The following is a 23,861-nucleotide window of genomic DNA, read 5'->3' as shown; positions in this document are numbered from 1 at the left end:
GGACAGGGCAGAGAGAGGCCACTGCAGCCCCAGCAACACCAGGCACAGCAATCCTGGACCTGCAGACTGAGGATGAGGAGGGGAAGCATTTCCTAAAGGCTGGTTAGGGCCCTGCGTGAGCAAAGTTCTTATGCCAGACTCGTTTTTGAGGAGCTCATGTCTTTCATTTATTGCTAGAGGAATTCCTTAGAGTCAAGAATGTCCAACAGCTGTCAGAGGGGACACAGTTGGGGGACTGGATGAATGAAGGTGAAGAGATTATTTAAAAAAACATATGTGCATAACCCATAGACACAGGCAACAGTGAGGTGGCGGCCAGAGGGAAGGGGGGCAGGGGCTGGATGGAGGATGGTTAAAGGGGGGTGGATAAATGAAAATGTCTGTAATGGTGTCAACAATAAAAACAAAGTTAACAAAATTAACTAAAAAATTCTTAGTGGGAAAAGTGGAGGATGGCAGCCAGTGTTGGGCTTGTGAGGTGGTCCACTTACCCTGTGGATGGACATGAAGCTTGGGGGCCACAGCAAATGCCACAGGACACAGTGGGAGGTGAGGAGACAGCCCCTCCATTTCTCTCAGCCTCCCTTTGCTCCCCTGTAAGATGGTAATAATCATGGGCTCCTCTGCAGAGTGGAAGGATGTGCATGCTCTGTCTGAATCACCCAACACAGAGTCACTCCCTAAATCGGGTGTTATTTCACGGCATGGCCCACTCTCTCTTGCTGGCCCCTATTTCCTCACCTGCAGACAGTGGCCGCTCTCCCTACCCTCTGCAGGAAGGACTGAGGCTATAGTGAGCCTGGTGAGGGGGCACAGCCTTAGTGAGTGATGGTGTCATCCCACTGCTGCGTGCTCTTGGGCAAGTCTCAGTATCCCTGGGGTCCTCAGTGTCCCCATCTGTGCAGGAGTGATAGTCCCAGCTCCCACTCAGGGGTCTGTCTGGAGGGGATGTCTGGAAAACCTCCAGTGGGCAGGTCAGGGTGTTATTGAGTGCCAGAGCCCAGCACCTGAGCCCATGAGTCTAGTCCCCTTCCTGGGCTCATTTCCCAGCTCTGTCACTTCCCAGCTGTGTAAACCTCTGACGCATTGCTGCCCACACTGTCCCTGGCCAGTGACACCACCGATTTCACAGAGCAGCTCTGAGGACTGAGTGAGTGAATGCCTGCGAAGTGCTCAGAGCGGTACCTGACACATAGTAGATGTTTGATGATTGTGGGCTATGACAGGCTGAGGCCATAGGACCTCGGATGGGCCACTTTTCTTTCCAGGCTTCAATATAAATAGGGTTGGAGGGGGGATTCAGTGCCTTTCAACATTGGCTGTCGTTGGAATCACCTGGGAATCTTTGCAAAGGTCCCTGGCTCCACCCTGGGAATTCTGATTTAACTGTCACACGTGGGCTTGACAGCTGAATTTTTTCACTATGTGAAGGCAGAAGGCCCTGAGCTAGGTGTTGTCTGAGGTCACAGAGGAAACATATTTTTCCCCTGACAAAGGTGGCTCCCTCTGCTGTTGGGGCTGTGAGAACAACACCTTTGGGTGGTGCAGGTGCCTCAGAATCTCATGTGCCAGGGACAGCTCATCAGAGGCCCAAGAAAGTAAGCCCAGGTGGGGTGGTAGGAACCACCCCCGCCCCAGGAACAGGTCTGGGATGACAGCCTTGGGGAGAGGCAGCCCAGACCCCCTGTCAGATCCGAGCTCCCTTGCTGGGGACACCTTCCCATGTTTAAACCCATGTGTGTCTGAGCCCGCTCTGGAACCCCACCATATGCTCACTGCTCAGCCCCAGAGCCCTCCCTGTGCCAACACTCCAGCTTGTCACGGCAGAAATCTGCTATGCTTTTTAAAAATGTTCTCAGCTTCTATGAAGAGCTGATCTGCAGGGAAACGCCTATGATCTGGTGTGTTTTGAAAGTCAATTCTTCACATTTGTTTCCTAAGGAGATCGCTTTTAAGAAGTGAGAGAACCATAATATGGTAACTTCTCTACTTTCTTGTTTATAATCCTTACCCAAGGATGTGTTTATTGATTTGAGAGAAGGAGGAAAGGGGAGAGAGAGAGAGAGAGGGAGGGAGGGAGAGAGAGAGAACATAGATGTAAGAGAGAAAGATGGATTGGTTGCCTCTTGTACACACCCGACCAGGTCCAAACCCCCAAACCTGAAACCTAGGTGTGTACCCTGACCAGAAATGAAACCTGCAACCTTCTGGTGCATGGGATGATGCTCCCACCCACTGAGCCACCTGACCAGAGCTCTCTGCTTCTTTGATCTGAGGTTTCGCACAGCAGCTGTGGGGAGGAGGACTTCAGACTTTTCTTGCTGTTCTTGTTGTAGGCAGACATGAGCAGAGCAAGGACAATGGGCCAGGTACTGCAGGTCACCAACGCAAAAAGCTCTGGGTGCCTAGTATCAAGCAAAACTAAGGAAACAAAGACCTTGACCTCACAGTAGCCTTTCCTCCCCTAGCCTATCGCTGGGCATGTGGTTTGGACCCCCTGACCTTTCCCCTCTAAGGATAAAATACATCCTGAGATGTATTTTAGCTCCAGGCCCAAAAAAGCAGCAACACCAGGATGAGCTGCATTGACAAATGACCCCCTGCCCTGGCCCTGACCAATCAGTGGAGACCACAACCCTGAAAGATCACACCTGGAAAGGTGATGAATATGCTATTGGCATTTTCCCTGAGACCACCACTAACATCCCCACCTGCAAGAGAAAGATAAAAGCTTTAGGACAAAGGACCCACTGAGCTCTCTTCCTCTCAGCCACACCTTTTCCTTTGCCCTCTTCTTCCTCCAAAGGCACCTGCCTCCTGCTCTAAGGGACCCCATGAGACTTGTAACCAGGGGGGCAGTGGGCAGTGGCAGCTCATACTGGGCTGACCCCCTGAACCTGTCTCCAAGGCCCCTGTTCTCTGACCAGCCAGTGAGCCAAAGCCCATGCCCTCCTGTTGCTTCTTCTGTGCTAAGTCCGTCCTGCTTTCACCATCCTGAGTGTGCTTTTGCTGCAGCCAATACTTTCTTGCCTTACTGCATTTTGTCTGTTGACTGAAATCTTTCCTTCAAGAAGACAAGAACTGAGGTCTCGTCATCTTACTGGTAAAACCTACACTATGCTTTTCTTTTCCCTTCTTGCTGCCTAAAGAACAGGTCAGTCCAGAACTAGAAAGACTGAATCTAATGATAACAATGAGAGATGTTATTTATTAAGCACCTACTATATTCCAAGCACCTTGTTTTACATACATCCTCACTCCTCTTACCAGGGAGGTGTTTTGATCCACTTTGTACAGAAAACGTACATTGAGGCTCAAGGATAAAGAACAGAGATGCTAAAATTAACCTGAGTGCAGTGAAATGAGCTCTGCCCTTTGCTCCCTGTGTGCCCTTGGCCAGCTGGGTTCCCCTCTCAGTCTCCTCCCATCAGTGAGTCCACCAGGGCCGGCCTGCAGGGTGGTGGGAGGGTGAGCAGCTGAGGGAGCAGAGGGATCAACCCATCGTCAGGACCCCAAAAGACCCCTCCCCCCCGATCAATGATAACTGATCCGTGATCATCCCCCCAGTGACATCCAGGCTGCTGGTGTTCTTCTGACTTGACTTCTTCAAGGGACACCCCTTTACCTATGTCCTCAAAATGTTTGACGAGGTTTAGGAAGCAAGGTAGATGTTTACAAATGCAAACACTTTTTCGTGTTTGATGTGTGCCCCCTGTTAGAGAAGGTGTTGGGAAATGATTAACCATGTGGAGACGCCCTGCAGACCCTGCCACAGGGAGTAACTACAGCCTTCGCTGGAGATTTACTGCTGGCGTGTGGATGCTTTCAGGACAAAGGAGGAGCCCTGGCTGCTCTGTGGGCCTGTGTCTGTGTTTCCTCTACTTCACTAACGATTAAGGAAACAAGTCTGAGGAAAGGTGGCCTGTGGGGCTGGGTGAAAGTGAAGGGGTTAAGTGAAGGAAAAAAAGAAAAACTCATAGACACAGACAACAACATGCTGACTGCCAGAGAGAAAGGGGAGATAAATAGTGATGCAAAGAGACTTGACTTGGGTGGTGGACACACAATACAACATAGAACTGATGTATTGTAGAGCTGTACACTTGAAAGCTATATAATTTATTAACCAGTCACTCCAATAAATTCAATAAATCAATCAATAAAATTAACCACATTTGGCTTTCTCATCGCTCAGTGATCCTTGTTTTCAACCCAAAAGAAACCCAAGAAAAGAACCCTAATTCAGAAAAACATCCCATCTCCCCCTCCACTTGAAATTCTGGGACTGGCACAGATGAGACCCTACTGGAACGTCTGTGAATATAATGAAAACTTTGGAGTAAACTCATAAACTCCTGAAGGGAGAGCTCTGGATATAAATTCAGTCCAGGTTCAAAATACAGTTGTGTTTATTTACCTTTGCGAAGCATCTTCTGTTTCACTCAAAGCAAAAAAAACTCCCATTGTCCGATTGTACCCTCCCTGCAGCCCAGACAGGAGAAGTGCCTGCTGTCCCCTCTCACAGACGGGACTGGGATGTGCCCTGGCTGCACCTCTCCTCGGCTGCCAGCCTGTTCCACTCCATGGGGTCCCGTCCCCAGTGCTTCCCCCGCAGTCACTCTATGAACACTGTCTGTGAGTTCAGGGAGGTGTCAGGGGAGGCCAGACAGGGGAGTTGATACGAAGAGGGAGAGTGCTCAGTGCTGTTGTTCCCAAGCCCAGGCTGGAAGGAGGTCACCTCGGGGGGAAGGAAGGTGCACTTTGAACTCAGGCCTGGAGTTGCTTGTGGGCCCTGCCCTTCACTCAGGGTTCACCTCTGGGGACCTGAGTGTCCTGTGTAAGATGGGGATGATGACATGACCTCCTAGCATTGTTAGAGGATAAAAAATAATAATATGATAAGGTTCTTGACAATGTCACATGCTTGTCATTGGTGGTGATGATCACAATTGTGTTCATTGTTCATTGTGCTCCTTTTAAAGCCCAGCCCTCTCCCCCCGTGGTGTCATCCCCCACGGGCAGGGCCACACCTGGGCAGACAGGGAGCTTCACCTGCAAGTCCCACGGCTTCTCCCCCAGGAACATCGTCCTGAAATGGTTCAAAGACGGGAATGAGCTCCCAGCCTCCCAGCCCACTGTGGACCCAGAGGGAGACAGCCCTTCCTACAGCATCTCCAGCATAGCCACGGTGCGGCTGGCCCGGGGGGATGTCCGCTCCCAGGTCATCTGCCAGGTGGAACATGCCACCCTGAAGGGGGGCCCTCTTCGTGGGACTGCCAACCTGTCTGAGACCATCCGAGGTAGATGTCCCTCACACCCAGCCCGAGCCCACACCTGGCTCCTCCCCTCTAAACCTGCTCCTCCCCCTGCCATTTGCTCCAGAGTGTGATTTCCCTGGAGTCTAATTCCTGACAGTACTTCCCATCACCAAGCCCTGGAAGTGCCTGTCACTCACCACTGTTTAATAGCAGTGACCAGGGGAACACCTACCACTCTACTTGGTAGTTTCATCTGCTTTACCAAGAGCAACTCCAATAACTGGGCACCTACTATAAACCAAGATACTGTGTGTTTGATGTTTTCATTTATTTTACTACAGTTATTATCTTCCAACTGCATGCCAGAGCTGTGCTTAGTGATTTCCTCCTATCACCCTAATAGCAGCTCCCAGTTCTTGAGCACCTACTGTGTGCAGGGCACTGAGCTTAGTGATTTCATTCACATGCAAAGTGAGCCCTGAGTTCTGAGCACCTGCTGCATACCTAGACTGTCCTGAATTACCCCCTGCAGTGGTGGGGGAGCTGTGTTACGGGACCCTCCTCTGTGATCTGTGTGTCCAGGAGGTCAGAGCCTCTGCCCTGTGCTATTTCAGTTCCGCCCACCTTGGAGGTTTCCCACCACACCGTGCCAGAGAACCAGACTAACGTCACCTGCCAGGTGAAGAACTTCTACCCCCAGCGCCTACAGCTGACCTGGTTGAAGAATGGAAACATGTCCCAAGCAGAAACGCCCTCAACCCGCACAGAGAACAAGGATGGGACCTTCACCTGGGGGAGCTGGATCCTGGTGAACTCATCTGCCCGCGGGGAGGCCATGGTGCTCACCTGTCTGGTGCAGCACGATGGGCAGCCAGCCGTCAGCGAGAACCTCACCCTGGCGGCTCACCAGAAGGGCCCAATTCCAGATGGATCCCCTGGTGAGGTCTCTACCCCAACTGACCAGCTCTATTTAAATTTTATCATTTTTTAATAAAATTCTGAGTTTGGAGGCTTATCTTTTTTTAAAGATTTTATTTATTTATTTTTTAGAGAAGGAAGGGAGGGAGAAAGAGAGATAGAAACATCAATGTGCGGTTGCTGGGGGCAGTGGCCAGCAACCCAGGCATGTGCCCTGACTGGGAATCGAACCTGCGATGCTTTGGTTCAAAGCCTGCGCTCAATCCACTGAGCTACGCCAGCCAGGGCTAAGTTTAATCATTTTTTAATGTTACAAGTATTTATTCATGCTTACTATAGAACAATCTAGAAGTCTGTAGATAGAAAGTAGAATTTTGACGTGAGCTCCACTCCCCCAAACCCCATAGTCAGCACTGGTAGGAGTTTGTTACATGTCTTCATAGATCTTTTGACATCAATACACGTTAAAGAAAGAGGGAAGGACAGAGGGAGACCAAGGTTCCCTGACCTCTTGCTGTCTTCACCCAGCAGTCACTGCGCTCACTGTCCACGTTGGCCCCTCCCCCTTCCTCGATCTCTCTCACCTCCACCTGGGCTCCCTGGCTGCCATTTTGAGCCTGCCCCCCAGGGAGTGGGCAGGGCTTCAGGCTGTGTGTGGTTTTTTCCAAGTATAACCCCTCCTGCGATCAGTGTCCTGGTATGTATTCTGTCTGGTGTGCAGCCATCTCTGCAGGACGTTTTCCAAAGCATGTTTCTAGGACAAAGTGCATGCTGGTGTAGATGATGGTAATGCGCCTCTCTCGTGGGGGAGTGCAGGGTGTCAGGGTGTCACTTTCTCAGCCCCTCCCAGTGTGTTGTCATGTGTCTCTGTTTCTTCAAATGGCAGCACCTGGTTGGCATTTCGGTTCCACCACCTGTCGTTAGCATGGCTATGCCTTCTCCATAGCAGACCCTTTCAGTGGATTATGGATTAGGACAAAGGCCATTCCCTTCCTCCATGCGACCTTCAAGGGAACAGGGAATTCTAAAGGAATTCTGTGACCCTGTCAAGGTGTCCCTTTGATGTCACTGAAGCCTGGTTTTCATAGGGTGAGCTCTACACTAGGACACAGGATGTGCGGATAAACCTCTGGCTCTGTCACAGACCTGCTGGTGACCTTGGACAAGTCAGCGCCTCTCTCGGGGCCCCTCTGCTTACACATGGCCGTGCTGAAGGAGAGGAGCTTTGTGACCCTACCTTTGAGTCCCAGCTGCTGGGAACCATGGCAACGTGGCTTCAGGCCCTGGCACATGGCCTGGCACACAGTAGGCATTCAGGAAATGGTACTTTTAGAAAGGATGAGAGAGTTGGCTGTTTGGTCAGTGACTGAGTTATCCCCAGAGCTATCCGATGTAGTGGAGATTATTCCTGGCCTCAGGGACCCAGGAGGAAGCCCATGTGTGGAGGTCTAAGTGACTCACTCAAGGCCACACAACAGGGGCGCTGATCTGAGCCCACGTGTCTGCAGCTCGGCCCTGCCCCCTGGGGTCAGAGCCCCTATGCCCAGGTCCTGGGCACGAATCTGTGGACAGACACTGAGAGGTCTCCAGAGCCCACTAGTCACCTGCATGTCTTCCCCTCCTCACTGTCCCCCTTGTGACTCTGGGTTCTGATGGACCTGTGTTACCATGTGGCCACCCTGGTCCACTCAGACGAGGAAGAGCGTGTCTCTGTCCCTCAGGAGTGACGTCCATGCCCACGTCCTGCAGCCCGGTTTCCACTCTGGCCTCAGCGCCAAACAGGTTCCCTCCTGGCACCTCGGCGTGGTTTGTGCGCTGCCGCGGTTCACCCTCGTGGGGACGTGGGTACAGAACCGTGAACATGCCCACGGGGCTCAGAACATCCGAGAAGACCCAGCCAGGTGTTCTCAGTTAATGATGCCCGTCTAGTGGTGAACAGAGACACTGGGTAGCGACTTTCTTTGTTTGTAGTTTGCGTACACAAAGCTTCCATTCTGTCTTGTCCATAGACGACACTCCCAACTTGAATAATATCTTCATCGCAGTGGGCGTGGTGTGTGCCTTGCTGGTGGCCCTGCTGATCGCCGCCCTCTACCTCCTGCGAATCCGACAGAAGAAAGGTGAGTGGATTCCCTGCTTCCTCCCCAAAAGTTTGCCCCATGGTGGCCCTTCCAGGGCAGAGGCCACAGGAGTGCTCTGGGCTCTGTGTAGCTCAGGACAGGAGGCTGTCTGGTCACTTGCAGTCATGAGAAAGGAGCTCAGAGGCAGCAGTGCCCTGGCGAGTGGGACAGCTTCACCAGGCTGCCACCTGGGTGGGTCCCTCGGGGTCTTCCCCTCATGGGAGCAAGATGACCACCTCTGCCCCAGGCCTCCCCTTTTCAGGGACCACTGTCGAGATGGGAAACAGGGAGATGCCAGGGCAGCAAGAGGGCCTCAGGGAGAAATAATATTCCCAGGAACCCCTGGCAAATTTTTGCTTTCCTCTTACCTGCCCAGGCTACATGCCCAGCACCTAGGCAGGAGGCCGGAAGGGAGTAAGGATACTACCACCCCCTACCTGCACAGCTGTTGGGATAATTAAGAGCTCTCCCATTCATCCTAGGCTTTCCCACCCAGACCAAGCACTCAGGTGACTGGGAGTGATCACAGCATGGGCCTCCTTCTGCCCGTATTTATGACAGTGAACCAGCAAAATCCCAACCACCCACTGAGCATTTTCTACAAACAAATTTCAGTCCCTCTATGATGTCCTTTCCTGTCAACTACCCCGTCAGTTTGGAGTCTCATAGGAGGGACTCAGGGAGCGATGGAGGGGTGTTGGGAAGCCTTCTTGTCAGAAAACCAGGTGATTGGGGCTAAACTAACCAAGGTAATCTGAGACCCTGAGGACAGGGCCCACCAGCCTGTACAACAAATATGTAATGATTATTGACATGTTCCCCTTCATTTAAACATTGTCACAAGGGCCTAGAGAGTCTCCTTTTCTATGAATGAAATGTATCTAATTTCTCTCTCATGAGCCATCAGGAGGGGATTGGATCAGGTTCCTAAAAGTCTTTACTCCAGAAGACCTTTCCAGGGCCCATATTCTTCCCAAGTCCACTGGCGTTGTCCTCATCCACTGGGTCAATGCTGAGTCACTGAGTGTTATGTCCCTGCCAGCTGGAAGAATAAATGTGGGGAGGAGATGACAATTTTCCTTAAAAGAAAAGATATATAGCCTTGGCTGGTGTGGCTCAGTGGACTGAGTGTCGGCCTGCAAACCAAAAGGTTGCCAGTTCGACTCCAAGTCAGGGCACAGGCCTGGGTTGTGGGCCAGGCCCCCAGTAGGGGGCATGTGAGAGGCAACCAATGGATGTATCTCTCACACATTGATGTTTCTCTCCCTCTCTTTCTCCCTCCCTTCCCCTTTCTCTAAAAATAAATAAAATCTTAAAGAAAAGAAGAGATACACAGGAGTTGCATAAATGTATTTCCTAATAACTTAGTCATGTGTGCACCGCAGTTTGCAAGTGAAGCCCATAACACTGTGGTGGTTTCCTTAAAGACCTGGGTTTTCCACAAAATCGACACCATTACACATGACAGTTATTCCCTAAGGACATGTAAAGTAGAGCATATATTGAAACTTTCCAAATTCCTTTTGTAGCTGTTTACTAGTGCTCCAAAATTGGCTTCAAGTCAAATATAAATGCTTGATGAAATTTTTCTGTGAAACCATCTGGGCCTGGACAGTTTTGAGAAGGAATTTTCAATTGTGTGAATTTCCGTAATAGTTGAGGGCTATTTGCAGTATTCATTTCATATTGGGTGAATTGTGGTAGGTTGTGCTTTTTGAGGAATGGGGTCCTTTTTTTCTAAGCTGTCAAACATCTGCCTGTTGAGTTGTTCATAATATCCTCTCATTACCCTTCTGGTGTCTGTATGACCTGTAGTGCCATCCTGGGTCACTCCCGACAGTGGAGCTCTGTCATTTACCCATTATTCTTTGTTGGGCTTGCTAGAAGTTTTTCATGTTGATCATTTCAAAGCACTCACTTTTTGTTTTATTGATTGTCTCCATTGTTGTCTGTCTTCAATGTCATTGGTTTATTTTTAAACTTTGTGATTTTTTTTTACTTTCATTTTACGTTCAGTTTTATCTTACCAGTTTATCTTGACATTACCAGTTTCAGGTGTACAGCATAGTGGTTAGGCAATCACATGCTTTACAAAGTGTCCCCTCCTGTTTATAGCTCCACACTGGCACCTCACATAGTCACTGCAACATACTCACTATATCCCCTATGCTGTACTTTACATCCCCGTGAACACTTTGTAACTACTGATCTATACTTCTTATTACCTTGGCTTTTTCTACCAAGTCCCCCAATCACCCCTTTCCTCTGTAAACCATCAGTCCACTCTCTGTATCTATGCATCTGCTTCTCTCTTGTTTCTTCATTTATATTGTTCTTCAGATTCCACATAAAAATGAGATCTTATGGTATTTATCTTTCTCTGACTCACTTATTTCACTTAGCATAATACCCTCCAGGTCCATCCATACTGTTGTAAATAGTAAGATTTCTCTTCATGCCCAAGGAATATTCCATTGTATATATGTACCACGGCTTTTTTATCCACTTATGTACTGATGGGCTCTTGGGTTGCTTTCACAGCTTGGCTCTTGTGAATAACACTGTATTAAACATAAAGGTGCACATACTCTTTCAAATTGGTGTTTTGGGTGTCAGATATATTCCCATAAATGGGATTGCTGGGTCATAGAAATTTTACTTTTTATTTTTGGGGGGAACCTTCATACTGCACTCCACAGTGGCTGGCCCAATCAGCATTCCCACCAACAGTGCACAAGGCTTCCCTTTCTCCATGTCCTCACCAATGCTTACTGTTTGTCATGTATGGTCTTTATTTTGTTGAGATATGTTCCTTTTATTCCCACTTTGCTCATAGTCAGTTTGATTTTTCTCCTTTTTCCTTTATAATTTCCTTCTTTCTGCTTCCTCTTGGTTGATTTAGTTCTCCCTTTCCTCATTTGTTAAGATGAGAACTTAAATAACTGATTTTAGACTTTGTTTTTGCTAATGCCACAACCGAGTCAGCTTTTGTGCCTAAGGAATTGGGGACAGGGCAAACTACAATGCCTATTGTACGCATTGCCACATTTTTCCTCCAGTCCTCAGGTCAGGAGTCAGGGTGCCTTTCTCTTCCACCTCTCAGAGTTCTCTGTTGTTCGTACCTGGTGGAATTTCTAGGGTCCAGAATAGTACTGAACAGGAAAGCGGGAGAGATGAGTTTCCTCCACCTTTGCTGGACCAGCTTGTGTTTTCATTTTAGTCTCTGTCCCTGGTTCAGGATCAGACTGGGCTGTTACTTCCTGGAGCACTCAGTGTGCCTGACACAGAGCACTAAGTGCTGAGTACCACTCCTGGAACTGATTGTGTTGAGTTGTCTGAGCTGGCAGGGTAAAGCAAAGTGCAAGAGACCTATATAACGCTCAGTACCAGGACGCCCCACCTCACACTGGTGTCTGAAGGCTCTGACTACTGCATTAATGGTCCAGTGGGTCTGGTGTAATCATGCACATCATTTTGGTCATGATTATGGTGCTGGGCTATTTACAGTACTTCTAGATTAGTGAACCTCTCTTCTGTCAGTATAGCATAGTCAGGCATGCAAGTATATTTTTTGGCTAAATGATTTTTTTCAATAGTGAAAAAAAATATTTGAGTTCCCAAAATTTGAGTTATTTTTTGACTTTCATAACCCTACCTTACCCACTATCACCATTTCCTTTCCCTGTAAAACTTATTTGGCAATTAGCACATTGTCCCTTTATTCCCACAGAAGTTATACACTTTAAATTATGCCTGTCCCTTCAATCACATCTGTCCTTTTAAAATGTCCCTGTCTCCTTGTATTATATTTCTGTGGCCACTGAAACCAATCACCACACATTAAGTGTCTTAAAACAAGACAAGTTTATTTCATTGGGCTCTAGAGGTAAGAGGTCTGCAGCAGGTGGGCAGAACTGGGTTCCCCCTGGAGGTTCTGGGGGAGAATCCGGGTCCTTGCCCCTCAGTTGAAGCCCCCAGCACTCTGAGCTCTGCCCCTGTCATCACGTCTCCTTCTCTGGCTCATCTGCCTCCCCTTTCACTTAGCAGAATCTGTGAGTATGTTGGCTCCACTTTAAAAATCTGAAAAAAAAAAACAAACCCTCCCCATTTCACTTTGTCACTGAATCACTACAACTGGTCCCTTTAGCCAGGTAAGGTAACATATTCACAGATCATGGGGGCTCTGTGCCAACCCCTTCGAATGGACTCACTTTGAGCCCTTTTCCCACAATTTAGCCCGTACATCCTGATCTCAGGGCCACATGTTTCCCCATCAGGGTCCTACTCTTGGCGGAGCAGGCACATTGAAGTGGAGAGTTCAACCTTTTCTGTAGCTCTGCTATTCCTTGAATTGTGTCCTTGGCCCAAATATCCGCTTTTTCTTCCTTCTGGCTCTAGAAGAAAAGAGCCTACACTGCCACCTAGAACTCTTCTGGCTCACACTTTACCTTGTAATTAATCAGTCTAAACTTTTCATTGTCTTTCTCCAAAGGACTGATGCCTTGGCAACAGCCATCCAAGTGCATATTCCTTATACTTACCACTTCCCAACTAACTTCCTAATGACAGATATCAAGACATTCCCTTCCTCTGGTTATAGCATCCCAGCTCACCACCAGTGAAAATTTTAACAATTGCACCAATAGTGCAAGTGGGAGCAGACCCCTACTGTACCCCCCCACCAGTCTGGGGTCCTCTTGACCAGCCAGATGACAGGTGATCTGGTTTCTAATTTGCATTTTAGAGTTTGTTCTCCAGAGGACTCCCAAACATGCTCCTATAGGTCAGTTTCCCTGGGAAGCAGACTCTAAATGGACATAAGAGTGTGGGAAGCTCACTGTGAGGAGCTGTCAGGATCCACTTGCCTGAGGGAGTGAAGGAGCAGGAGAGGGAGCTGTTGAACTGCAGTGCATACACCAGACTTGGCTGCTCCCCAGAGACTTGGACAGAAAGAGTCTCAGAGGTGTTTACATGGAGAGAAGGAGGCTGAACCTTTACACTCCCACTCCAGCCAGTCCTCTGACCCAGGCTGCCCTCTGGGAGGGGGTGCAAACTTACAATGAAGCTCCCTTCACCTGAGGGAATGTCCCAGAGAGTCTCTCATCTGAAAACTGCCATTCTCCACTGTCCCACAGGAAATATGATGAATTCTTCAGTCCAACATTAAGGATTATTATAATTATAATAAGCTGTTTAATATCTCTATTTTTATTTAAATAAAACTGGCTCATTGTAAATCTGCAAAGAATCTAAAAGTTTCCTAGATCTGATATTCTGGGTCCAAATGATTGATTTCAGGTGACATGAGCACTGGGGTCAAGGCTGGCTGAATGGTGTGTCAGCTCCTCCCAAGCATGTGACACCATGTCTTGAGTCTCAGAGTATTTCTAGCCAGCAGGTCTCATGAGCTCAGGCCTGTGAGTCCTCCCTCAGCTCCCGAGGACATGGGTCACCCAGCCCTGTCCATGGTGCCAGAGAGCAGCACTGCAGCTCTCTCTGAATCTGTCCTCACTCCACTCACTTGCTCTGTTGACATTTGTTTCTGTACCTGTGAGAGGTTGGACTGTCCTCACTCAAAGACAAGTCTCAGGGTCATCGTATCAAACAACTATGATGTAATTTTCTAGGTTTGAATCCCACTAAATTTGAACCTCCCTCACTCACTCAGCCTCAGTTTCCTCATCAAAATGAGCATAACTGCCCCATAGAGGTGAGAGGACTGAGTCAGTTAATCAGGTGCCACCCTTACATGTCATTAAGTGCACATCCTCTTCACCCATATCCTTAAGGAAGACAACCCTGGAAAGCTAAGAAAGGGGTGATTAAGGATGAGGAACCTTTATAACCTGATTTCTGCCTTGAGCTTGAGACCAGAGTGGGATTCAAAAGATTCAGAGCATTGATGGGTGCAGGTAGCCACAGATGGAGTAAGTGAAGGACCCTGGGAATGGTCTCCTGTAATGTCTTCTCCTGTCCCTTGATTTTCAGATCCAGTGCTATCCACTCAATTCTTCATAGCTGGCCTCCTAGGCATCAAGGTGCTGCTGAACATTTGTGTCATCTCCATCTATGCCCACATAAACTGGAGAGCCTGACTGTAAGTTGTTGGGGATGGAGAGCTGGCCAAGGTCTGTCCCAGAAGGGCCAAGGTCAACAAGAGGAAAAAGTCTGCAGATTACACATGGTCAGGGGCAACATGGGCTAAAAAGAACATGACACACCTCCATCAATACCCTCAGGAATTTCAGAGTTCCCTCTCAGAGGGCTCCACATCCTGGGGAGTGTGTGGGGTCCTTTAGGGAGTTGGCTGATGTAAGGGTTTTAAAGGATTTCCACACATTCCTAGAGCTTTTGTTCAAGAAGTGGGCAGAGGGAGCTGAATGAGGGGCTGCTGAGTGGGTGGTTCCCTTGGAGACCACCTCTAGGTTATTTGATCACTAGGGCTTCGTGGGCCCAAAGAATCCACATTTCAGAATACTGTTGAGAAGTCTTGGATCAGCTGCTCTGAGGCCTGTTCCAGCTCTGACACTTTGGGTGACAGAGTAGAAGGGACAGGAAAGATGATCAGGACCTGGGAGGAAGGCTGATGGGGCAGAGTGTTGCCTCTCGGACTTCCTGTCCTCTCATGACAGACATCCCAGGAGAAGGACAGCCCAGGACATAGGGACATGCAGGGAACATTTCTTGAGTGATGAGCAGATAATTAAATGTAAATATATTTTCCACAGCGCTTTTTTATTTCTCTCCTGCTATGTGATACTATCAAACTCTGCTGTCCCCTTCCTTCCATGAGAGGCCAGCGTAAGAGAAAAAGTTTACTAGACGTTTCTGCAGACTCTGCTCCAAATGCCTCCCCCTGTCCCAGACCTGCTGCCCACAGGCCACTGCTGCTCCTTCCCACAGTCTGTGCCACCCCCAGAGCTGCATCTTCACACGTGATCCTCTCAGAAACACACACAGACTCCCACATTGTCCCTCCCCTGTTTTCCCATACACATGACTTAAACGTGGTTGGAGGAAATATGGGAAGCTGGGAACTGAAGACATGGAAGGGACTGGGACATTAATGCAATCAGACCTTTACCCATCACCACTGACCGAGAAGCTGGGGGAAGGAAAACCAATATTATAACGTATATTGTACAATTTGACACAGCGAGCTTGTCACATTGATGTTGGCATTGGTTCGATAATGGATATATTCTTTCAATAATGGATATAAAGATATATATACATATGTATATATATGTGTATATATGTATACATATGTATATATATGTATATATCTTTAGTACATGTTATTGATTATGCTATTATAGTTGTCCCAATTTTTTTCTACCCTTTTCCCCCTTACTCCCTGCACTACAGACTCCCCCCCTCCAGCCTTCCCCTCCCCTTAGTTCATGTCCATGGGTGGGACATGTAAGTTCCTTGGCTTTTCCATTTCCTGTACCTATCTTCACCTCCCCTTGTCTACTTTGTACCTACCATTTATGTTCCTTATTCCCTGTACCTTTTCCCCTATTCTCCTCCTCTCCTTCCTCACTGACAACCCTCCACATGATTTCCATTTCTGTGATTCTATTCCTGTTCTAGTTGTTTGCTTAGTTTTTGTTTGTTTTTTAGGTTCAGTTGTTGACAGTTGTGGATATATCTTTTTAAAAATCTTTTTGTTTGTGCTTTAAAGACATTATGGAACTGTGGAACAGTGACTTCAAGTTAACTGAGAATTCCTGAAGTGTTTCACCTGGAAGCTGGGCTGACAGGCAGCCTGTGTTCGGGCTGTGCGTGTCTGGAAAGGGGCTGGTCTTGTTGAGCTGGAGGGGGATGAGGGGCTGGATCTGAATTCAAACACAAGAGATGCTCACTTTTCTCACCTAGTTTTAGTAGATTTTCTTGGATCCATGTGATTTCCCTAAATGCACATCTTTAAGATTACCTCTGGAGACATTAGGTGAATTTTTAACATAGACATTCAGTTAATGTCTTAAATGAATTATTTCCTTTCTATTTCATTGGTATTAAAATATCCTTTCCTCTGTAAAATGATATTTATGAAAATTGGAAGGCTATTTGAAATTATTTTTCCTGGGGAAAATAATATATACAATTGATTTTCAAAAGTTTTGTTGATGACTTCCGGCCAAGATGGAGGCATAGGTAGACACACTGTGCATCCTTGCACAACCAAAATAAGGACAACAACAATTTAGAAACAAAAAACAACCAGTACAGAGAGAAAATTGAACTGTATGGAAGTCCGACAACCAAGGAGTGAAAGTAGAGACATTCATCCAGACCAGTAGGAGGGGCCAAGTCGGGCAGCCTGGGCAGGGAGGGGTTGCAGCAAAGTGGTGACTGGCGGACCCTAGGCACACAAGGCAGCAACTGGAAGACCCATTGAGGTGGCAGATTCTGGAGGGGCACAGCGCACAAGGCAGCTGGCAGACCAGGTAGTCCCACATTCACACACAGATAAACCAGGAGAAACTGGGTAGTGAGAAAGACCATGCAACCCAGGTTCACAGTGTGTGGAAATAAAGCCTCAAAACACCAATTGAAAACACCTGTGGAGTTTGAGGTGCCAGGAGAGACTCCCAGCCTCACAGGAGATTTTGTTGGAAAGACCCACAGGGTCCTAAAATGTACACAAGCCCACCCAACATGGTAATTGGCACCAGAAGGGCCCAATTTGCTTGTGGGAAACAAGAGAAGTGACTGAAATCTGGCAGAGAGCAGAGCATGCACCATTGTTCCCTGCCAGACCCCTCCCCCACATACAGCATCACAATGCACTGACATGGATTTCCCTGCCCTGGTGAACACCTATGGCTCCTCCCCTCACTACATAACAGGCGGGTCAAGACAAAAAAAAATGACCCAAATGAAAGAACAGATCAAAGCTTGAGAACAATACAACTAAGTGACAAAGAGATAGCCAACCTATCAGATGCACAGTTCAAAACACTGGTAATCAGGATGCTCACAGAATTCGTTGAATTTGGTCACACATTAGATGAAAAAATGAAGTCCATTCTAAGTGAAATAAATGAAAATATACAGGAAACCAATAGTGATGGAAGGAAACTGAGACTCAAATCAATGGAATGGACCAGAAGAAAGAAAGAAACCTCCAATAAGAAAAGAATAAAGAAACAAGAATTCAAAAACATGAGGAGAGACACAGGAACCTCCAGGACATCTTTAAATGTTCCAACATCTGAATTATAGAGATACCAGAAGGAGAAGAGGAAGAGCAACAAGTGGAAAACTTATTTGGACAAATAATAAAGGAGAACTTCCCCATTCTGGCAAAGGAAATAGACTTCCAGGAAGTCCAGGTAGCTCACACAGTCCCAAAGAAGTTGGATCCAAGGAAGAACACACCAAGGCACATCATAATTACATCACCCAAGATGAAAGACAAGGAGAGAATCTGAAAAGCAGCAAGAGAAAAGGAGACAGTTACCTACAAAGGAGTTCCCATCAGACTGTCGGCTGATTTCTCAAAAGAGACCTTGCAGGCAAGAAGGGGCTGGAAAGAAGTATTCCAATACATGAAAGGCAAGGACCTACATCCAAGATTGCTCTATCCAGGCCCAGCTGGTATAGCTCAGTGGATTAAAAGCAGACCTGATTACCAAAGATTGCTCTATCCATCAAAGCTTTCATTTAGAATGGAAGGGCAGATAAAGTGCTTCCCAGATAAGGTCAAGTTAAAGGAGTTCATCATCACCAAGCCCTTATTATATGATGTGTTAAAGAGACTTATCTAAAAAAAAGAAGATAAAAAACATATACAGTAAAATGACAGCAAATTCACAATTATCAACAAGCACACCTAAAACAAAAACAAAAACAAACTAAGCAAACAACTACAACAGGAACAGAACCACAGAAATGGAGATCACATGGAGGATTAACAACATGGCAATAGGAGGATGAGAGAGGGGGAAAAGGTTCAGAGAATAAGTAGCATAGATGGTAAGTAGAAAGTAGACAGGGGGAGGGTAAGAATAGTACGGGAAATGTAGAAGTTAAAGAACTTATAAGTATGACAGATGGACATGAACTAAAGGGGGGAATGTGGGTGGGAGGGTGGGGCAGGGCAGAGGGAAATGAAGGGGGGAAATGGGACTACTGTAATAACATAATCAATAAAATATATTTAAAAAAGAAAAACATTTTGTTGACTTACAATGCCTAAGGGTAGGAATCTCTGAACCTGATGACCCATTAAAGACCACACCGTCCTGTGATCCATCAGACACTGAGGGGCAGTGTGTTCACAGTCCTTTAGAGAATCAAGCAGAGAGGTTCCCTCTGAGGTCTGGCAGGCAGAGCCCTGGCTTCAGATACTGGAAAACACATACCAGCTATGTGATGATGGGCATCTCACTGACACTCCATGAACCAATTTTCTTCTCTGAAAAATGGCAATCATGCTGCCTCAAAGAAATGTGGGGGCTTCAAAGGGGAGAGCCATGTGTGAAACACACAGGGCCTGGAATAAGGTTGTGTGTGATAAGATCTTTTTCTTCCTTTGCTCAGTGAGGAACTCACACCATCTGTGGGGTTCCAGCCCTGTGAAGTGAAGACACTGAAAGTCTTCCAGTGGCCTGGCTGCCTGAAGATGTTCTCAGTCTTTTCTGGGAAAAATTTCTGCACTTGCAGGCTGGCACCCGGATCCAAGAATCTCTTTAAAGGCAGCAAGAGCAACATTTGCTCCAAAGTTGGGGACACGCTTGCTGGCATGAGGGCAAACTGAAGAAAACCTTAATGTGATGGAAACTGGGCTCTAACGCTGAAACCGATCTAATAGTTTTGTGTTTGTGTTTGTTTTTTCCTTTCAGGAGATAACGGCAGGCCTCCGCACAGACCCTCAGGATGCACCAAACTGAACCAAATCAGGCTGGTCCCACAAGCACAGGCAGGTGCAGAAAGCCAGCAAATGAACCCCATCTAACACTGAAGAGAGGTCAAAACCCAAATTCGCTCCAAGCTGAAAATTTTGTGTGCAGACCTGATCCTCACAGACAGCACTCAAACAGAGGAAGGTCCAGCAATTTACCTTGGCCAGGCCCCTAGATCTCACCCAGTCAGACCCTGCCCACTAGGAATTCCTTATACATTCTCTCATCTTCCCCATTCCTTACCTTAGATAACTTTGTTCCAAGATGATCCAATCAGTACTCTTGAATAAAAAGAACAAATATACATAGGGGTTTTTTTACCATTATAATTTAAATTTGCTCTAAATCTTTATTCCTAGGTGTGGGAGGGGACTGACCTGAGCCCTGTTTCTGGCCTCCTGCTTTGGCAAATGGACGAATAAAACTTTTCTCTATGAAACCCTGTCTCCTCAGACTTTGGTTTCTCTGTGAGCATCAGGCATCAAACTGGCTGACTTTATTGGCTACATGGTGAACTGAGAAAAATAAGTTTTTTGGCTTTTATAACAAACCCTAATGGTTCAAGATTATGACTTAGGAGGCACATGAATTCACCTTCACCCAGAGGCTCATTGAATCCACGGCTACTAAGAGAGTAATTCCCTAAGAAAGAAATCCAAAAACTGTTTGACATTCACACACACACACACACACACACACACACACACACACACACCCTCACATCTAAACAAATAGAAGAGAATGAGACATAATCTCACTATAAACCCCACCCCCAGCACAGAGACCTACAAATGGGAGAGACTCACAATTCCCAGCTTCTCCTTGAGGAGTGGGATTTGGACCCAATGCCTAGCATTCCAAGTGTTAAACTTCCCCCTGAGATTGAGCCCCAAAGAAAGGGACTCTGAGAGCCAATCAATGTGAGGCCTCCAGATCCACCCACTACAGCAAACAAGGAAGCAGTTCTCAGTGGGCTGTGAGGGCCCACAGTAGCTAACCCCTAGGGCTCAACATGGAGGCAGCAGAGAGAAATGCCCATCTCCCAGTCTTTCCTTGACAGAGGCCTGTTTGGTTTTCACAAAAGCAGCAGTCTGAGGACCAGGCTCCTAATTTAGCCCACATCTAAGACCAACAGTCCTCTCCAGACACCAGGGAGCTGAGCAGTATCATCTGCACATTCTCCCTCTGCTGCACGCTGGGTCCTTGTGTCCCCCTGAAGGAGCCTGTGCACATACATGTCAGGTCCCTTGGTTCTTCTGGCTGCTGCTCAGGGGATGTACCCACTGATGGCCTGGCTCTGGTGGTCATGGTGCTTGTGTTAGTGGGTCCCACAGGATGGTATAAAACAAAAAAGAACAGTCCTCAACTGGCTATACTTCAAATGCTTAGCTCTGAGACAACAGTCAGAAACCCCAGTCTCCCAATCTTTACACGACAAGGGTCTGCATGCATACTTTAACAGCTGCTGCCTGATGATCTCAATTCCAATCAGCCTGAAACTGGGTGCTGACCAAGACCCTCTTCTTGGGACACTGAAATGTCACCTCAACTATTGGGAGCCACTAAAACAAAGAATGCAACTTGAACAATCACAAAGTTTGGAGAGACACGCAAGAGCTGGAAAAGCGCTAAACAATAAAATTTATCTCACACAGACACCACTGAGTCAAGAGTGGAAGAGGCGCCTCTTTTATATAATGCTCAGAAAGCAACACAGAGAGTCAAGGAAACTGAATAAGTAACAAAATATGTAACAATCAAAAGAATAAGACAGAACTTCAGAAATATACCTTAATAAAATGGAGATAAGTAATTTACCTATTAGAGTTTTTTAAAATACTGATAAAGATGGTCACCTGTTTCAAAGAAGAATGCATACACACTGTGATAATTTCAACAAAGAGATAGAAAATGTGGAAAGTACCAAACAGAAATCACAGAGGTGAAGAATACAATCACTGAACTGAAAAATTCAATAGAAGGGGTCAACAGCAGACTACATGAAGCAGAATAAAGAGCTGGGAGCTAAAGAAAGAATGTGAAATTCATCCAGTCAGGTGTTTGGTGCGTCCACTGTGGAAAGCAATATGGAAAGCCGTCAGAAAATTAATAGAACTGCTATATGGTCCAGCAATTCCATGTCTGGGTCTGTATCCAAATGAAATCGAATCACTGTCTTGAAGTGATGCCTGCACCATGGTGATCATTGCAGCATTATTCGCAGTATACAAGTAACCTAACTGTTCATCAATAAATGAATACATAAAGAAAATGTATAATATATATCACATTTATGTGTTACACGTAATATATTACATCTAATATATATTACATATATACATGTATGTCTTTCTCTGTTGAACTTAGCATAATGCCCTTAACTTCCATTTATGTTGTTGCAAATGGAATAATTTCCTTCTTTTTATGGCTGAGTAGCATTCAGTTACATATACATGTAACTGTTTATACATACACACATACATGATAGTATCCAGCCATATAATATGAAAAATAGGGACATTTAATGAAGAAGATACAAGAAACAGTGTACATAGGACAATGTCACCTCAGTCCCCTTCAAAGTAGGCACCATCAGACCTCACACAGTTCTTCCAATTGCCATCGGCTGCCCCATTGTATTTTCCTGAGTCTCGTCAATAGTCTGAAATCTCTTCCTTTTCAAAGGTGATTTTAGTTTTGGGAAAAGCCAGAAGTCTCAGGGCACCAAATCAGGGCTGCGGGGGCTGAGTTACCTGGGTGATTTGATGTTTTGCCAAAAATGAGCAGGCATCTTGTTGTGATGAAGCTGCCAATCACCAGTAGCCCATAGCTGCAGCCTTCTGAATCATCCAAATAGTTTCCATGGAGGAATGTTTAAGCTTAATGCAAAATCTGATGCAGATTCATTGCTCTATTCACTCGTTTTGAGAGCAACAGGCTCATGGTACACATGCTCACTCAGTGGCATCTACCACCCTCACTGGCTAGTACAGTGAAGTTGTCATTGTTCACACATACACATTCTGGTTTACTCTCCTTGACTGCAAGGTTACATCAACGTCCCACAAACCATTCTCATTATATTAACAATGGATGGACTTTTTCCAGATAGACCTTTTCTAAGTAAAATCATGTGGCATTTGTCTATCATTGGCTGGCTTATTTCACTTAGCATAATGTTTACACATCCATCCAAGCTGTCACAAAGGGTGAAATTTTCTTCTTTTTTATGTCCAAGTAGTAGTTCATTGTGTAAATGTGCTATGATTGTTTTCTCCACTCATTTATTGATGGCACTTGGGCTGCTTCCATATCTTGGCAATTGTAAATAACACTTCAGTGACCATAAGATGCATATATTCTTTTGAATTAGTGTTTTGAGTTCCTTTGGATATATTCCTGAAAGTGGAATCACTGGGTCATAAAGCAATACCATTTTTGATGGTTTGAGGTCACTTCATACTGCTTTCCACAGTGGCCACACCAGTCTGCATTCCCACCAATAGTACACAAGGGTTCCCTTTCTCCATGTCCGTGCCAGCACTTGTAGTTTGTTGATTTATTGGTGACAGTCATTCTGACAGGAGTGAAGTGGTATCTCATTGTAGTTTTCATTTGCATCTCTCTGATAATTAGTGATGTTGAACATTTTTTTTCCTATGTCTATTGACTATGTGTGTGTCCTCTTTGGAGAAGTGTTTATTCAGGTCATCTACCCATTTTTCAATTCGATTGTTTGTATTTCTGGTATCGAGTTGTATATGTTTTTATATATTTTGTAAATTATCAGATGTATCATTGGCAAATATGTTCTGCCATTCAATATGTTTCCTTTTCATTATGTTGATAGGTTTTTTTGCACAGCAAAAGCTTTCTAGTTAGATGTAGTTTCATTTGTTTTTTTTTTCCTTTGTTTCTCTTACCCAAGGAGATAATTGGAAAAAAAATTGCTACAAAAGATGTCTGAGATTTTACTGCCTATGTTTTTCTAGGATTTTTATGGTTTCATGACTGACAATTAAGTCTATCATTCATTTTGAGTTTGTTCTTGTGTATTGTATGAGCTGGTGATCTAGTTTCCTGTTTTGTATGTACATATCCAATTTTCTCTACTTCATTTATTAAAGAGACTGTCTTTACTTCATTGTACGTGCTTGGATCTTTTGTCAAGTATTAATGTACTAGGTGTTTTGTTTTTTCTAATGCCACACCTGAATCACCAACTATGCCTGGGGAGTTAGAAGAGGGCAACCTACGATGTCTGATTGCTGTGTTCTTCCTTCTGTCCTCAGGTCCCGAGCCAGGGTGCCTTTCTCTTCCATCTGTCAGAGTCCTCCTTTATAGCTGGTGCAGTCTTAAAAGGTCAGAGTTGTACTGAACACAAAGTCAGAAGAGATGACTTTCTGTCATCTTGTCTTGACAAGCTTGGGTTTGCATTTTAGTACCTGTGTTCTGTTGGAGCTCAGACCAAAGCTGGTGCATGCTGGTGCTTTCAGTGGGCCTGACCCAGAGCTGTTGTTAAGTACTAGTGACCACACGTGGAGATGATTTTGAGTCGTCTGAGTTGGCAGGGTAAAGCAAAGTGCAAGGGGTCTATCTCACCCTCTACACTGCACACCGCACCTTACACTGACATCTGAGGCCTCCGGCCA

At 46.3% G+C, this 23,861-nt stretch overlaps 1 protein-coding gene across 3 annotated transcripts in view; it reads left to right on the top strand.

Annotated features, from left to right (window-relative positions):
- The window catches only part of LOC123815154 (signal-regulatory protein beta-1-like), a 165,140-nt gene extending 145,520 nt beyond the window's left edge, over positions 1-19,620 (top strand). For 2 of the 3 annotated variants that reach the window (XM_045833364.1, XM_045833363.1), the window contains exons 4-7: positions 5,873-6,196; positions 8,186-8,296; positions 14,285-14,393; positions 19,150-19,620. In XM_045833364.1, the coding sequence (XP_045689320.1) occupies positions 5,873-6,196; positions 8,186-8,296; positions 14,285-14,391 (542 nt within the window). In that variant the 3' untranslated portion in view covers positions 14,392-14,393; positions 19,150-19,620. Of the gene's footprint in view, positions 1-4,982; positions 5,301-5,872; positions 6,197-8,185; positions 8,297-14,284; positions 14,394-19,149 lie in introns of all 3 variants that reach the window. The other variant, XM_045833362.1, reaches the window with a different exon arrangement.
- Positions 19,621-23,861: the final 4,241 nt, after the last annotated feature.

This window comes from Phyllostomus hastatus, unplaced genomic scaffold (assembly GCF_019186645.2).
Source record: "Phyllostomus hastatus isolate PE091 unplaced genomic scaffold, TTU_PhHast_1.1 phas_contig_17, whole genome shotgun sequence".
Classification (NCBI taxonomy): domain Eukaryota; kingdom Metazoa; phylum Chordata; class Mammalia; order Chiroptera; family Phyllostomidae; genus Phyllostomus; species Phyllostomus hastatus.
The sequence above is the reverse complement of the archived record's forward strand: the minus strand, read 5'-3'. Positions and strand labels throughout refer to the sequence as shown.